Source organism: Populus nigra, chromosome 17, assembly GCF_951802175.1.
Source record: "Populus nigra chromosome 17, ddPopNigr1.1, whole genome shotgun sequence".
In the NCBI taxonomy this organism is placed as follows: domain Eukaryota; kingdom Viridiplantae; phylum Streptophyta; class Magnoliopsida; order Malpighiales; family Salicaceae; genus Populus; species Populus nigra.
The window spans coordinates 8,258,729-8,274,972 of NC_084868.1; the positions used below are offsets into that span (position 1 = coordinate 8,258,729).

The 16,244-nt window shown below is 29.9% G+C and overlaps 1 protein-coding gene across 3 annotated transcripts in view; it reads left to right on the forward strand.

Moving 5' to 3' along the window:
* The first annotated feature begins 9,278 nt into the window (after window positions 1-9,278).
* The window catches only part of LOC133677689 (F-box/kelch-repeat protein At1g57790-like), a 97,106-nt gene continuing 90,140 nt past the window's right edge, over window positions 9,279-16,244 (forward strand). Inside the window, exons 1-3 of one of the 3 annotated variants that reach the window (XM_062099815.1) lie at window positions 9,279-9,345; window positions 10,420-11,562; window positions 12,092-12,365. In XM_062099815.1, coding sequence (XP_061955799.1) covers window positions 10,460-11,518 — 1,059 coding nt within the window. In that variant the 5' untranslated portion in view covers window positions 9,279-9,345; window positions 10,420-10,459 and the 3' untranslated portion in view covers window positions 11,519-11,562; window positions 12,092-12,365. Of the gene's footprint in view, window positions 9,466-10,419; window positions 11,563-12,091; window positions 12,366-16,244 lie in introns of those variants that run through there. The other 2 variants (XM_062099813.1, XM_062099814.1) reach the window with 2 other exon arrangements.

Sequence of the window (16,244 nt, forward strand, 5' to 3'; positions counted from 1 at the left end):
ATTAACTTTGCAATTCAGTTGGTTCTAAAGATGCCTTTCTTTTTCTAATGTTGCGATAGTTAGGATAACTTCTGTGCCTAAGCAATTAGACATGAAATCCAAATGCCATCAGTGTAAAAGCTCGTGTAAGTGATTCAGTGGCGCGCCAGTGAGGTACTGAATATTGGTGAAGTCTGGAGGCTACAAGAAAGAAAATGGTTATTTGGAGCTGCTCCTAGAACTCTAGTTTCTGGGAGATTTTCTCCCGCGATCATCTTACAGATTAATCTTTGCTTCCACTTCTTTGCTTATTGTGAGAAATTTTCCTACTGAATCACTGTTATTCACAAGAAGATTATTGTGCAGATAAAAAAATTAATACATTCTCTGTTCCGCAGAAAAAAAAAAATGAAGTGTTGAAGAATTCTGAAGCAGAATTCTCCATCTATTATGCAGAAATAAAACTCAAGATTATAAATGGGGTTCTGTTTTGGGTTTTATGTTCCCTGTGTGCTGTTCAATAATCTCTCTTGTTTTAGATATGACTTGATGAAAAATTGATCACGGTGGTGATTGATACCGCCATACCGGCAACCTTTCCCTGCTCATTGAGCGTCACATCCAGGCACACATGGAAATATTAATCCCAGGTCTCGAGAGTTGGCCCAAGAGCCTAAATGCATAGCAGTAGTAACTTAAGGGCACTATCATCCTCATGCTTAGCAACTTTTTTGAAAGAAAAAGAAAACTGAAAGATCCAACAGTGTGAAAATCGTTGTTACATTAACACATGAGAGGATACATGCCACTTACGTAAAGAGGGGGCTAAAAGGTTGAAGTGAAGATTAGCTAATCAATTTTACTTAAAAATGGAAGCAATTCTTTTAAATTTTATCTGAATGATCACCGTAGAAGGAGAATAAAATTGCACTCCCAGTAATTAAGAATAAAATCCTACTTAAGATGGAATTTTCAGTTGAAAGCATGGACTTCATCAAAAGATGGAACGGTTCCATATAAACTTAGAAAACATTATCATTTAATGGAGGTTTAACATGAAGCTGTTGTGCATTACGAGATTTACTATAAAATTTAAACACGAATTACCATCTTTCTTCTCTTTACCACCAGAGAAACTGTCAGAACAACCTTAAGAACAAAGCACCAGGTCTCTGGATACATGCCTGAAAATTACAGGCTGATCCAAGAGTATTTGATAAACTTGTATATAGATTTACTATATTTGAACCCCATGGATACTCTAGCATCAATGTATTTGTACTGTATGGACAGGTGTAATTCTAAGGCTTGGTCACGACAAATAACTTGTTTGATAAAAAAATTTATAATTTTGATTTGAATAGTAGATCGGTTTCAACTTCAATCAGAAGGTTCTACAAGCTTAGTTTTATGGGAGATTAATTAATTATAACCAACTAAGATTCGGAAAGCCCTCAAATTAGACCTATAAGTTTATGTTTTTATCAGTTTTGTTATCTTTTTTAATCAATTTTGAATTTTTAGTTTTGCTTGTGTTATTTTCCCGTTTGAATTTGAATTATTTTTTTAAAATTTGTTTAAAGCCTATTTAAAATAGTTATAATCATGTTTTGAGGACGTGTTATTACAAGAAAATTATTTAGTAATAAAATTGTGAATTAAGGTTTCTATATGAATTTTGTTTTTTGAAAATTGTCTTTCTTTGGATTCCTATTCTTTAGTTCGGCAGTTTTTGGTGATCAAAGTACTAGTTTGAGATAGTTTAATTGTAATTAAAGGATAATTGAGCTAATAAGATGAGATAAATGATGTTTTGAGATGATGGATATTTACAAGTGGAATTGTGTGATGTAAGAGCATAGAAGAGGAAAATGCAATACATGTGTTACTGAGTTATAGGCTTCAATATATAAGTAATACAACAAATTAAAAGACAACAAATAACTACCAAGAAAAGCACTTTATGTTTTCAAAATAAAGATGTAGGTGTTTATATAGCACACCACCAAGCAACATAGTTATAGAATAAAATATTATTCTCCTTTCTCTTTCTATTTTTTTTCTGCAACATGATTCTTGAATCCTTTGCTAATTGGTTCTATCCCAACTTATGCATCATCATCTGGTATTAGAGCTCATAATCCTTAAACCACTCCAATGGTGAAAAATGTTAACATAAAAGATATCCTTAAGCTTGAGAAATCCTTAAGTTTTTCATGTAAGAAAACATTGACAAATTTGATAGGTTTATAAGGAAACTGAAAATAGAATGTGAGAAATTGACAAAAACCATAAAAAATAGAATGAAGGTTTTTAACTTGAAATCTCTTATTAACAAACTTTTTTTATAAAGCAATTAGCACACTTATCCATCCTAACCTTCTAAGAATATCTTTACTAGCAAGTTTTCACCTAACTAAAGGTATACTAGCACACTCTTTTTACCCACGACATCTTCTTTTATATACCCACTATAACCTTTACTTAGTAACCAACCAAACATTTATGTAACTAACCCTGATTTTAAATCTTATACGTTTTAGGAGCTTCTTCTTTATAAAGAGATGGAAGGCTCCACATTCATCTTAAGTTTGTGAGCATAATAAGGGCATTCATATTATGATAAACATCATCTTCAACCTAAAAGTTTAGACTAATGGGTTATATATCTATTTTATATATAAGCACCTTATGTTTTTCATTCATTTTCAATGTGGGATATTTACCATTCATATGTGCACTCAACAAATCTTTCCTTTATATATGTGTCCACTCCTTTTAAACACAACTCCTTTAAGCAAAAGTATATAACAATTAAAGTGTGATATCTGAAAATCAGAGTTTATCTCTTTTTCTAAACCATAGGTGAAGCAAACAAAGACATGAGATCCCAACTACAATCGTCACTCATCCCTAGCTAAACCATCATCTTTTATACCAGTTTGTTAAGGAGCTTATTGTGTTTGTGAGATGTATGGACCTCTGTCTACAATGGATTTGCACATAAAAAGGTTTATATACAATGATGGACACCACCTCCAACTCATAAGTCTAAATAATAGGTTATGTGTTCATATTATATATAAGTATTGTACTATCCCATTCCTTTTTAATGTAAGATATTTACTACTCATATGTGCACCCAATATGTAGAGTCTACTTTTGATGGAAAAGACATCAATCAATAGGTTTATGAATGTAATTTGTTCTTCAAAATCAAACTCATATATGAGTATGAAAAGGTTTAGTATGCTTCCTACTTCTTAGATGATAGGGCTTTGCTTTATAAAACCCATAAACCAAACACATTTTTTTGTAAAATAATAGAATTATTCATTCTATACCTAAATACTCTAATAAAACTATCAACTATATTAATAGAAAAGTGTTTCTTACTATGCAACATACCATTCCTTTCTTTTCAAATAACGTGAACAAAAAGAGTAGACAAGAAAGTTCTATACTGAAATGAGTTTTTGCCCACTAAAACTCTACATTCTAGCTAACCACATTTTTAGATATACTAGTAGTTAACATAACTTTTTCTCGTACATATGTAGAGTTAGAACAACTAAAGAAAATGTGATCCTTATCCTCACTAAACATAACATAAAATAAACACTTTTCACTAATACTTCTTTTCATAAAAATCTGTCTAGATTTATCACTTTAACCTATTAAGAATTGCACGTTATAGACTTCACTTATAGAAAAATCCCTAATATATTTTGAAGAAATTTTTTTTTAGGATTATATTTCCAAATAACATGATCCTAAATATAAAAAAGGCATATAATATTACAAATATTTTAAATGTCAACCATGATTTTAGAGCAAATATGTGGTCAACACCAAAAATAATAAGAAATGACTTTAATAACTTTATATTTCAAAGAAAGACTTTATTCATAAGCAAACCAATTACAACAAACTTTAGTTATAGGACTTAAAAAGAGCTAACTATTCCATTGTAGATGAGTGTTTCTACCATAACTAATAACGTGTTCAATGAGATTGTAGGTTGTACTTTTAAACATAAAAGCTTTATTTTCAATTATAAAAATAATCAGTTGTAATTTTAAAACTTCATAGCTTATCATCCTTAACTTTATAGGAAGAAATCCATGCCCACCTATGAAGAACAATTTTAAAAAATATTCCACACACACACACACACAAAATAACATCATTTTACTCTTTCAATTTTTATATGTCTAATCCATCCTCTTGTTTTGCTTTGGTAAAGTCACATAGTCTTAAGCAACTTTGGTTATATATATTGACCATTTTCACCTTTTCATATAAAAGCATTGTATTTTTATTCATTGGCCTTTATAATCTACACTAGAAGGATAAATAAGGAGCATCAATAATTTTGGATACTAAAAATCTTAGAGGAAATAAGCTACAATAAACTAGCAAATAAGAGAAGCTTAAAAGATTAATTTTACATCATATAAGAAATCTTCCCCATAATAGGCCTACAATAATAAATAAATAAATAAATAAACTTAGTTTGTTTGATAGTAAAAGAAGCCCTCAATACCATGGGAAAATGACCATGTCTAAACCCAAATATTATTTGAATTCACAAAGTAGTATAATTATCCATTTCAACATATAAAACTTCACTTTTCATAGGATTAAATTTCGGACCAAATATAGAATAAAAAACATAAAGCACAAAGGTGATATTCTTAATAAAATTTAGATCATTATTATATAAATATCAAGAGATTATCAGCAAAACAGAAGTGAGATAGAAGGATTTTCCTACCATGTGAATGTTAATCACCATAATCCACAACAACATTTGAGATTTTTTATATCCATCCCTAAAAATTAGAGACATATGGATTATGTCATTCATGAAGAATTTCATGTTCGTACTTAAAAATAAGAGACTCATCAATTAAACCATTCAAGGAAATTTATGTTCATCTCTAAAAATAGAAAAAATCATCAATTAGAAAATTCATGAAAAATTTGATGTTCATCCCTAAAATAAAGAGTCATTAATTAGGCCATTTGCAAAAAAATCAATGTTGGTCCCTAAAATAGAAGACTTGTCAATTAGATCATTCTTGAAAATTAAAAATCAATCTCTAAAAGTAAAAGACTCGTCAACTAGGCCTCTTACAAAAAATTTGATGTATATCTATAAAAAATAAGAGATTCATTGATCATAAAAAAATTATCATTCATTCATAAAAATAGAATACTCGTTGATTAAGCCATAAAAAAAAGATTGAATAAAGCATGAACGACAATCAAATTCTCAAGTGAGCTTAAGACAAGACAATACATGCCATGTGATGTTATTCATACAAGGGTTGAACAATTAAATTTGAATTTTGGTATAATGTTACTTATTATCCAGTTTTATGTTAATCAACATAACTCTCAATTCGAGTGTTAGATAGGGCTAAAATTTTACCAGATATTTTAAAATGTATTGTTCTATATTTGATTAAAATTTTACGTCATCCAGGTTCAGGAAAGCATAATAATACAGGTTAAAAGGTGCTATATAAATTTTGTTATTTATTACCCTTTGATTTGTGGACTTCTTATCTGGAAATGATTTTTTTCCCTAATAATACAAAGATATCCAACAACTTATTTTTCAGAGTTTTCTAGTTTAATAAAGATCTTTAATAGGCAACAACATAGTTTTCAAGTGTGACAAGAATTCCTTAATGTTTCAAAATTATTTTCTTACAAAGATTCTTTATTTATCCTAACTACACATGGGGATGAGGGGTAGTGGTATTCAATGGCAGATTACTTTATTTGTTTTGGAAATTTTCTTTATTAAAAAAGGAGACTAAAAGAGGCAACAATAAAGGGAATTAATATGTGTCATTGCCTTTCATGACTTGCAAGGGTTTCATGCTATATAAAGAAGTTAAAAGGCAACAAAATTGAGGATTTAATTTAGCAATTAAAACAAGAGTTTTTCTTGCTAATTTTGAACATCAATAAAGAGAATTAATATATGTCATTGCCTTTCATGAATTACAAGGGTTTCATGCTATATAAAGAAGTTAAAAGGCAACAAAATTGGGGATCTAATTTAGCAATTAAAACAAGAGTTTTTCTTGCTAATTTTGAACATCAAGGGTTAGCTGCAACTATCCCAATCCTTGCTAAATTTGACCATAAAGGATTCTAGGTAAAAAAAAAAAAGACGATTGTTTTGGAGCATTTAAGCTTGTTTAATGAGAAACTATATTTATTATTTAGGTTTGGTGTTGTTTTCATTATTTTGGACTTGGTTTAGCTTGAGTTTGGACTTTTACTTGAATTTGGGTTCATGATAGCCTATTAGTCATTGTTTAAGGTTTATTAAGTGTTTAGGCTTTAGTTTTAGTTGGGTTTTATTTTGAGCTTTTGGTCTATTATCCATTAAGGTTATTAAGGTTCTTTGTTGAGTTTATTTTAGATGTTTAATGTTGTCAAATTTCAGCAGCCATGGAATATTGAATAAAACTAGTGTTTTGCATGGAGTAACATGTTTTTATCTTTTTTAAAACAAAGAGCAATTGAACTTATCGAAGTATAATTAACTTTGTAGCGTTCTTCCTTATACTTCTCATTCGTGACTCGCTAATTATTGGGTGAGGATTCAAATTCCAATAGTATTGGTATCTCAATTCAAGGTAATTATTATGTCATACTCTTCTATTAAATCTGTTTTTTTTTCTTTTCAGGATTATGTCAATTTGCTTGTAGGTTTCTAGATCAATATATCAATGGGGTTCACATCATTATGTATATAAATTAGTCTCATAAGAAATAAATTATATGAATTTGCATGATTTTGTTCATATTCTAAGAATAAAATTTAAATAGAAAAATCAACATACATGGCATTTACAAACAACATGATATCAGTTTTTAATCGCGTTTCTAGCAATAACTTCACAACAAATGAAAAGATCAAAATATGTACGACAAAGCAACATGTAAAACTCTATACATTGATATAAAGAGAGTAGGTTTGCTACATTACTTGAATGTTAAGAGCCCAACACAATATAATTGAAGAGGAAGTTACTGTTGTTACTGCTATTACTTTGAAAAAACATATTTGAATACCCACAACTTAATAATAACTTGGTGACATTATTGTTGTGTTTAGTGATGATGCTATTATTCTTAAAGACCATACCTCAATAACTTCTTTCTTTATAAAGAAAATGGAAGTGTTACTTAAAAAAAGAAGAAGAAGAAGGTATGCTATTGTTATTGAATATCCAAACCTCAAGATGGCTTAGACATGCTATTGTTACTACTGCAAAGAGGATATTATTGTTTCTGTAGCAACTTCTAGTTGGATTTAAAGCATTGAAACGACACAGTTTAGAGATGTTTCCTTGATAAAAGTTTAATATCTCCTTCTAAGATTCTCAACTCATCTAAGCTTGATTTATTATGACTTCTATAACTCCATATGCATGTTAAAAACCAAAATAATAAAGTTATAGTGAACTTTTAGATAGATTCCATGTTCTTTATTTTTGCTATATGTTTTAAACTTAAAAAGAGAAATAATAGATTTTGAACTATTCAAAAAAGTTTTTGATATGTCTTATGTCCTAGCAAGGTGAAAAAGCCCCGAAACCGAAGTGTTTGGCTCCAATTATAATCCATAAACCAAAAAATAATTTTTGTTAAAGCACCTCTCTTTGCCTTTTTTTTATAATCAAAATCAAGCCTCTTTTTTATTGGCCACAAGAAACGACTTGGAACTTCTCTTTTATATATTAATCTTGAACCCTAACTTTAGCAAAGTTAATCTTCACCATTGAGCTCTTCCTTGCTATTTGTCTTTGTACTATGTTTGCAAATGAAAAATAATGTTTTTTTTAATGGTGATAATGCAGTTGATTTTGAAAGACAAATAAGGTGGGTTTTAGCATTTTTTGTTTCAGTAATAACAAAGGGTATATGGGCTGTGTTTTTATGGTTGTTTACTATATTTGCAACATGAAAAATGACTTGAAAAGGTGGGTTTTGGCTAATTCTACAGCTGAAACTTGGATGACAATGCGTGTGGCTTTGGCTTGATTTTGCAACAAATAATAAAGGGATAAAAATTGTGTATTTTGGCTTGATTTGCAACAGGTCATGTGAGCTATAAGGGAGGGTTTACAACTGCAATTAATCGTATAGTAGTAGGGAGGGAGAGATCCTGAGTTTTGGCTTATTTTCATGAGAAAGAAAAAGTGTGAGGGAGCAAACAAAAGGGTTTCATGTTTTTTTTTTTTTTTCTTGTCGACATGAAAAAAAAAAGGGAGAAAAATGTCATTGTTTGTTCTTCAACTTCTTTTGAATTTTTTTATATTTCAACCTTCAAAAATTCATGAACACGAAAAATAATAAACAAAAAGATTAAAAGATGTGAAATGATTAAGAATTTATTGAATTTCCACGAAAACATATTTTCTTAGAAACTCTCATATTTTTGCATTTTATTTTCTATTTTAAAACGAAATAGGAAGAAAAATGATCAAAATAAAGAAGTTAAAATCAAGTTACAATAAGGATGATGTTATTCCAACCTCTACAAATTTGCCAACACCAAAAATGATAAATAAAAGGTTAAAATGCATGAAATGTCCAAGAATTAGTTGAATTGTCATCAAAACACATTTCCTTAGAAAATTTTGTATTTTTGTTTTTCATTTTCTACTTTAGAATGAAGAAAAAGAAAAATGACCAAAACATGTAATTAGAACAAAAACAAATGATGGGGATCAAAATTGAATTCCACTACTTTTGTTATTACTATCACTCTATAATATATGACTATTATGACGTATTAAATGAACTCTCTTTAATTTTTTTTGTTTTGTGTTAAATTGAAGTGTAATGATAACTATAGATAAAATTTCTAAATCAAATAAAAACTTAAAAGTACATATTAAACTTAAAAATCTATGAAATTTGATATAGTTGATTAAGTGTTGACTTTTTATACAATTAAATTGGTATTTAATTACAAAAAGGGTTATTAGATTTATCAAATTATCTAAACTACAATTTAATAATGTTATCATAACATAAAGAAAGAAATAGAAATGCTTTGTTTGGTCCAATTCTTCTTACAAACACATTGAAACTATAATGATGTACTTAAAATGGTTAAATTCACACGATGAACGCTTTTATAACATTGAATTTCTCTCTTTCTTTGTCTTGAGTCATGACTTGCCATGTAATGCCCATCTGGCATTTTCGCTTACGTTGCAAAATCTCATTGGAGAATGGTTATCCAAAGACAGTGGATATTTCAGATATGTACACGTGTAGTCACCATGATTCAATTGGGTGTACGTAGCAAACATGGGAATCAATATGGTAAGCATTACATGGTTTTTTTTGTCTCTACATTTTCCTCTCTCTCTCTAAAAACTGAGTTGCCTCACTCAGTACTAAAAGAGAAGAAATGGGTGGTAGAAAGAGAAGGAAAGTGAAATTGTAAGTTGGGTTTTGTTTCTATTAACTGAAAACACTATGAAGTTTGTTACTTTACCATTTGTTTAGCATAATTTGTGATTTAATTGCTTTAGTATTAGGGTTTGTTATTACATCTTTTTAGGGTTTTAGATTTTTTTATATGAAGGGGTTGTGTGCTGATGCAAATTGGTTGTTTTAGATTGTGTTTAGTAGTGATGTGGGAAATTGGAATTAAAGTTGAGTGATTTCATTTCAGTGTGATGTGGGTGTGATTTAGATATGATGCTTTGGGTTTAGAGTGATTTCACTTTTGGGTGATGTGGTTTGGAAATTTGAATATTACTCTCAAATTTGAACATTGATCCTAGATGGGTTTCCTAGAATTGCCATATTGTGTGTCATTGTGATTTTTATCAGTGCCGATTCTTTTATTGGGGGGCTATGAGCTACTGATTTATGTGATTGATTTCTGGATAAAAAATGAATTATTGTTTGAATTCACTTTTGGAGCTTGTGTAATTTTTAATAATTTTTTAGCATAGAGTGATCTTCGCAATCATGATCATGATTTTCTGTAAACCAATTGCCATATTGATCTTATAGGTGATACGCAGTTACCATGATTATGTAATTTGTGCTCTTTTGCTGCAATCAATTCCTTTATAATGGCAGGGGTTTTTTGTGATTGCTTCTAATGCTGTCTCCATACTGTTCTTGATTTGAGAAATTCCACTTTTCATTTAAGGTCCAAATCAATCACTACTCTCCCTAAAACTGAAACTGCAAATTAGCTATTTTATTTTATAGTCTTTTACTTCGTCAGCCTTTTATTTATAAATTGCAAATTAGAAATCTATCTCATCCCAGTCAAAAAAAAATAAAAAAATTGAACTTTTATTGGAGTTACAACTTCTTTTGAATAATCTATAGTTGGTTTTGCATTTTATTCCCATTTATGTGCTTTCCATGACATAGGTTATCTGCGAGATTGGTGGATGATAAAAGAAGAACAACAATGAATAAGAAAGCAATGTTGGAAATGCAAACTTGGTCTGATCTTCCCATAGAACTTCTGGAACTGATATTCTGTCGCTTGTCGCTAGAGGATAATATCCGTTCCTCCATTGCTTGCAAGAGATGGAACACTGCTGCCATTTCTGTTAGAGTGGTAAACCATTCACCCTGGCTTATGTATTTTCCAAAATTTGGTAACATGTATGAGTTCTACGATCCAGCTCAGCGCAAGACCTATTCTCTTGAGTTGCCAGAGTTGTATGGGTCAAGAGTTTGCTACACCAAAGATGGTTGGCTGTTGCTATACAGACCCAGAACAAACCGTGTGTTTTTCTTTAATCCTTTCTCTCGGGAAGTTGTCAAACTGCCAAGATTTGAATTGACTTATCAGATAGTTGCCTTCTCTTGTGCCCCAACATCTAACACCTGTGTAGTTTTTACAGTTAGGCACATCAGTCCCACAATTGTTGCAATCAGTACTTGTCATCCTGGGGCAACTGAGTGGGTTACTGTTAATTATCAAAATCGCTTGCCTTTTGTGAGTAGTATTTGGAACAAGATCGTTTTCTGCAATGGATTCTTCTACTGTCTAAGTCTCACTGGTTGGCTTGGTGTGTTTGACCCACTGGAGCATACTTGGAATGTTCTTGCTGTGCCACCCCCTAAATGCCCTGAGAATTTTTTTGCAAAAAATTGGTGGAAGGGAAAGTTTATGTCTGAGCATAATGGAGACATTCTAGTTATTTATACATGCTGTAGTGAAAATCCCATAATATTTAAGTTGGATCAGTCAAAGATGTTCTGGCGAGAGATGAAAACCCTTGATGGTATGACACTATTTGCCAGTTTCTTGTCATCTCATTCAAGAAGTGACCTCCCTGGCATGATGAGAAACAGCGTCTACTTCTCTAAAGTTCGTTTCTTTGGGAAACGCTGCATATCTTATTCTCTTGATGATTGTAGATACTATCCTCGTAAGCAGTGTCATGACTGGGGAGAGCAAGATCCTTTTGAGAATATCTGGATTGAACCACCTGAGGACCTCTCATCCTTCATTTGAACAGAATACAAGCGATGCTTGTTATGTATATTCGAGTTATGCAGGTATGCTGCTTAAACTAAAGTTAACCATTTCTTACATAAAATTATATTTTCTTTCTTGCACATAATTGAATGCTGCTGATGCTCCTTGTATCTGTTGTAGCTCATGGAAATGTGATTATCCTTGAAAGGACTTAAATAAATTCAATGCTTATGTTTAAAATACTTGTCTGATGTAAAGCTAAAAAGATGTACTGATTTTTGAAGATTGAAATACAAGAACAGTTTGAGCAACAAATATTTGCTAACAATATAACCAAGGGAAACTTACAAGTGAGATTCACCAATACAGGAAAGAGTGACTGTTGTTTATCAGTGACACTAAAAGCTTAGAAATGCCAAACTTTATGATTATATCCGAGCGTCTATATTTACTCTTACATTTGACACAAGGATCTGTCTGAAAATTTGTCTTTCAGCAATGAAGGCTTTGGATGGTTGTAGTCTTTGTATTTGCATCCCTTAGTACTTGATCTACATGATTGTTTAATATTTAGTTAAATGTTGTTCTTTATCACTGTGTTTGCCACAGATCGTGGAGCATATTTAGAGTGTTTGCTCACTCGCATTGAGATGAAGCTGTTCATTGAAGTCTTAAAAGCTTTATGATGCAGTAACACACACATGCAGCGCGTTAGCCTTGAGGAATACTGAAATCTACTCCACACCCCCTATATTCTGTCCTTCTAGGATCTGAAATTTAAGATCCATTGGAAGGGCCACTGTGTATGATCATCTGTGCATTCTTAGGCATATAATATGTGTTCCAAATATGTTTCAAATAAATATGTTAGTTATTTTTTGTATTGTTTTGTTCCTAATGTTATTTACTAGTTTAACGAAGTTGGAAAAGCTTGGTAACTTGAAAGATATTGATTGGAACTGACAAAGGGAATCAATATGAGAATGTGGTGTTAGTCGGCCTTATTTGTTTCTCTGGAAATTCCTTGTTCTCGAATCTGAAGTGTTCCAATTTGAATAAACCCTGGAACAAGAATGTGATTTTATGATTGTAGTTTTAGTTATCAAACGATAACCAGTATATTAGAGTTATAGCACCCTAGCCTTTTAGATTAACGCAACAAGTTAGTAATATGCTAGCCATATGACCTTGTGACCTGTGATTTGCAGCTGGTCATTTTTTTGTTCCAACAAGGAAAAAAAAAAATGCAGGCTCTTTCAACTCTTTTTTATATAGTAAATGCAAAAATAAAAAATAGAATAATAAAAGATGAAATTGAAAATAAATTTTCTTATAATAATTTTTTTTAAAAAAAAGGCATGAGTTAAGCACAAATAACATATTAAACTTGTGATTTAAGTTATATTTTATTAGATTTAATAAAAAAAATTAATATTTTTTTAATTATACACCAACAAGGTGCATGAGACTATTTTTATATATCAAACAATATTTTTTTTCAAAATAAAAAAAAATAAAATTAGGGGTTGCTTGTGGGATTGGGAAAAGAATAGCTCTAATTAAAAAAAAAAATGATAACAAAAAAAGAGTTTTTATTCAATTCAAATAAAAAAAATCTTTTAAAACCAAACAAACAATGAAATGATGTGTTCTTTTTAATTTTAAGGGTTAAAAATACATTAAATTAAGAAAAATAACAGGCCAGGTGTGTGGATCTACTCATATGCTCGACTCATAAAAAATTCTTACTCGCACGTCAGATCCATGAAAAAGATTTAGCCTGCGAGCCAAACCTTGTTTTGCTAATAACAGAAAGTGGATGACGTGTCATCTGTCATTTAATTATTTTAAAAAAAATTATAAACAACACATTGTCTGCTATTCTAGTTTCTAAAAATCAAGGGTTACTGAAAATTTAGGCCCTATGTATTTTTATCCTAAAATTTCAATTTGCAATCTATTTTTTACCCAAAACATCTAGAAAAGACTCTAGATACATTGATAAACTCATTCATAACCTTATGAAATCATAAAAGAAATCTACAATCAACTCAAAACCAAAAATCTTTCTCAGTTCAAATATTTTTTTAGATAATTTGAATGTGAAAAAACATCTAAGTGGAATTCCTCACAGCAAAAGAACATTTTGACACCAAGATCAACCATATTGATGAACATAATCAGTCTGGTGATTTTCTCTCTACCGTCAAATTAGATAACTTTCTTTTCTTTCTCTCAAAGTATGGATTGAAAAATAAAGAAAATAAAGTTTTGGATAAAAATTGACTTTTTTAAAATTTTAAAAATTAAAAGTACCTAATAATTGTAATTCATAAAGTGCGAGGACTACAATGAACATTTCACCAAAAAATTAAAGAAACCACACATTTCCTCCTCTTTCTTTATTTTGATCCCTGTCTTGTAATCTTACCCTTTCCTAATAAGGGTGAAAAAAAAAAGTTTAGGGATGAAAAAAGAAATACAATGTGGAAGTCCTAAAAAAATAAGACCGTAATAATCTAATAAAAAAATCAAAATAAATTATGAAGTATAATTCTATCAAATCACTCAGGTTTTGAAATTGGGATAACCTCATAGATAACAAACCAAGACAAATCATGAAACCTAATTTCTAATCAATAAATTGTTGACTAGTGAAATGTTTTAAAAAACAAGTCAATTAAAAAAAAGGAAAAAATCAAGTCAATCGAGTTAACTTGTCAAATCCATGACCTAGGTTTTTTGGCTGTGACAACCTCATAAAAATTAAATCAAAAAAAAATTATGATCTCCAATATCCAACAAACAAAATGTTGAAAAATGATATTGAAATTGAAAAAAACATAAATAGATTTTTTTTTAAAAAAAACAAAATACTATTGAAATAAATAGTGTTTTGTGAGGAGATGCATACTAAAAGCACCACCTTTTTTAGTGTTTTGTTAGCTAGATTGGTGGTTCGTGCTGTGTCATGGGCCAAATCAAGCTTTTTTCAATGCAAAAAAAAGGATGCTCAAGATTAAAAAAAAAAAATAGCAACACCAATAAATAAACCAAACAAAAAAATTAGTTCTGGTCAACCTGAGTCAATCCGTCAAACTCATGACTTGGCACATGAAAACGAGATAACACTATAGAGAAAAAAGGAAAACAATAGTGAAGCCTAAACCCTAACAAACCCGATATTGAATAATAAAAATGAAAAACAAAATCAATTGTAAAAAAAGACCTAAGTCAACCTGTGCTAAATTTTCAATTTTGTGACCTGGGTTCCGAGGTTATAATTACACTATATACAAGGAAAACACAAAAAAAAGAATGAAGTTAATCTCGATTAAAAAAATTCTAATTAATAAAATATTGAATGATGAAATTGAAAAAGAAAGTTTCAATGAAAAGGAATTTAAAACGAAACAAATAGCAATTAAAAGAATAATAATAAAACTTTACATAAGAAATAAATGAAATAAAATGTTGAGGGATGTATTTGAAAAATAAATATCAATTAAGAAAAGGATTAAAAACAAAACAAATAGCAATAAAAAAAATGAGGACCAAATCTAGCAAATGAAAAAATTTGAAGAGTAACGAAATTAAAAAAAAAATCTAATTTTATAAATTATTTTAAATAAAATAGATAATAAAAAAATAGGGATCGAATCTAACAGAAAAATAAATTAAAAGGTTTCTTTAAAAATCTATAGTCAAGCACAAAAATTAAGAAGATAAAAAAAAATCAACGGTACCAAATCAGAAATCCATTAGCCACAAGCATCATATAGGTATAAAGAGCCGAAACAATTCAAAACCATTGAGGAAACTTACGTTTCGATGTTGGACAATGTTGTACGCGTTAGTTAAAGAGCATGAACGTAGCCACGTGTTTTTGCATGATAAGTAAATGCTGACAACTTTTCAATTTTAAACAATATTTTATATGTAAAAATATTAAATTTACCCTAACATAACCTTCTTATAACAAAGATAAAAAAAAAATACTTTAGATGCTAGTTAAAGGAGATTTAAATTCAATGGTAATTTAGTCATCTATTATTCTGTACGCGTTAGTTGAAGAGCATGAAATGCTCCAATTTATAATTCCAATGAGTCTGTAGCCATATTATTAAATTTGCTACAGGAAAACAGCTACCCTTTTAGTTTCTCTTAATTAATGTTTATTATTAGCTCCGGCATCTGATGATTTGACCGTGGGGAGATTAGTTTGATTGGCAGAAATGATTCAAAGCTCCAAAAACTAATGAACTGTGAGCTCGGGCTGCGCATTGTGGACAAGAAAACCGTAAGAACACATGGTTAATCTGCCTAAAAGTACAGTTGGTTTAGTCTTCTCATGGAGCAGGTCGCAGCATCAAAACTTGACAGTTGCTCATGCTACTTGTAATTTAACCAGATGAATAAATTTACTCGGCTAAATCCTTGCAATGGATATCATTAGTATAGACATACCGTCATAATTCAATCTTTTATAATCTTTTTCAAAAATATAAAATAATTTTGCGATTGGAAGGTCAATTTCAACCCTTAAACTAATTTTTTGAATAATTTTAGTATGTTTGAATTCTTTTGATATAGCTTTGATTACTGTGATGAGATTTGTTGGATTTTTTTTTTAATTTTTAATATGCTATCACATATATTGTCAGATCCAATATTTATCCAATATACTCTTAATTTTTAATATGCTATCACATATATTATCACATTTTTAATTTTTAATTTTTAATATGCTATCACATATATT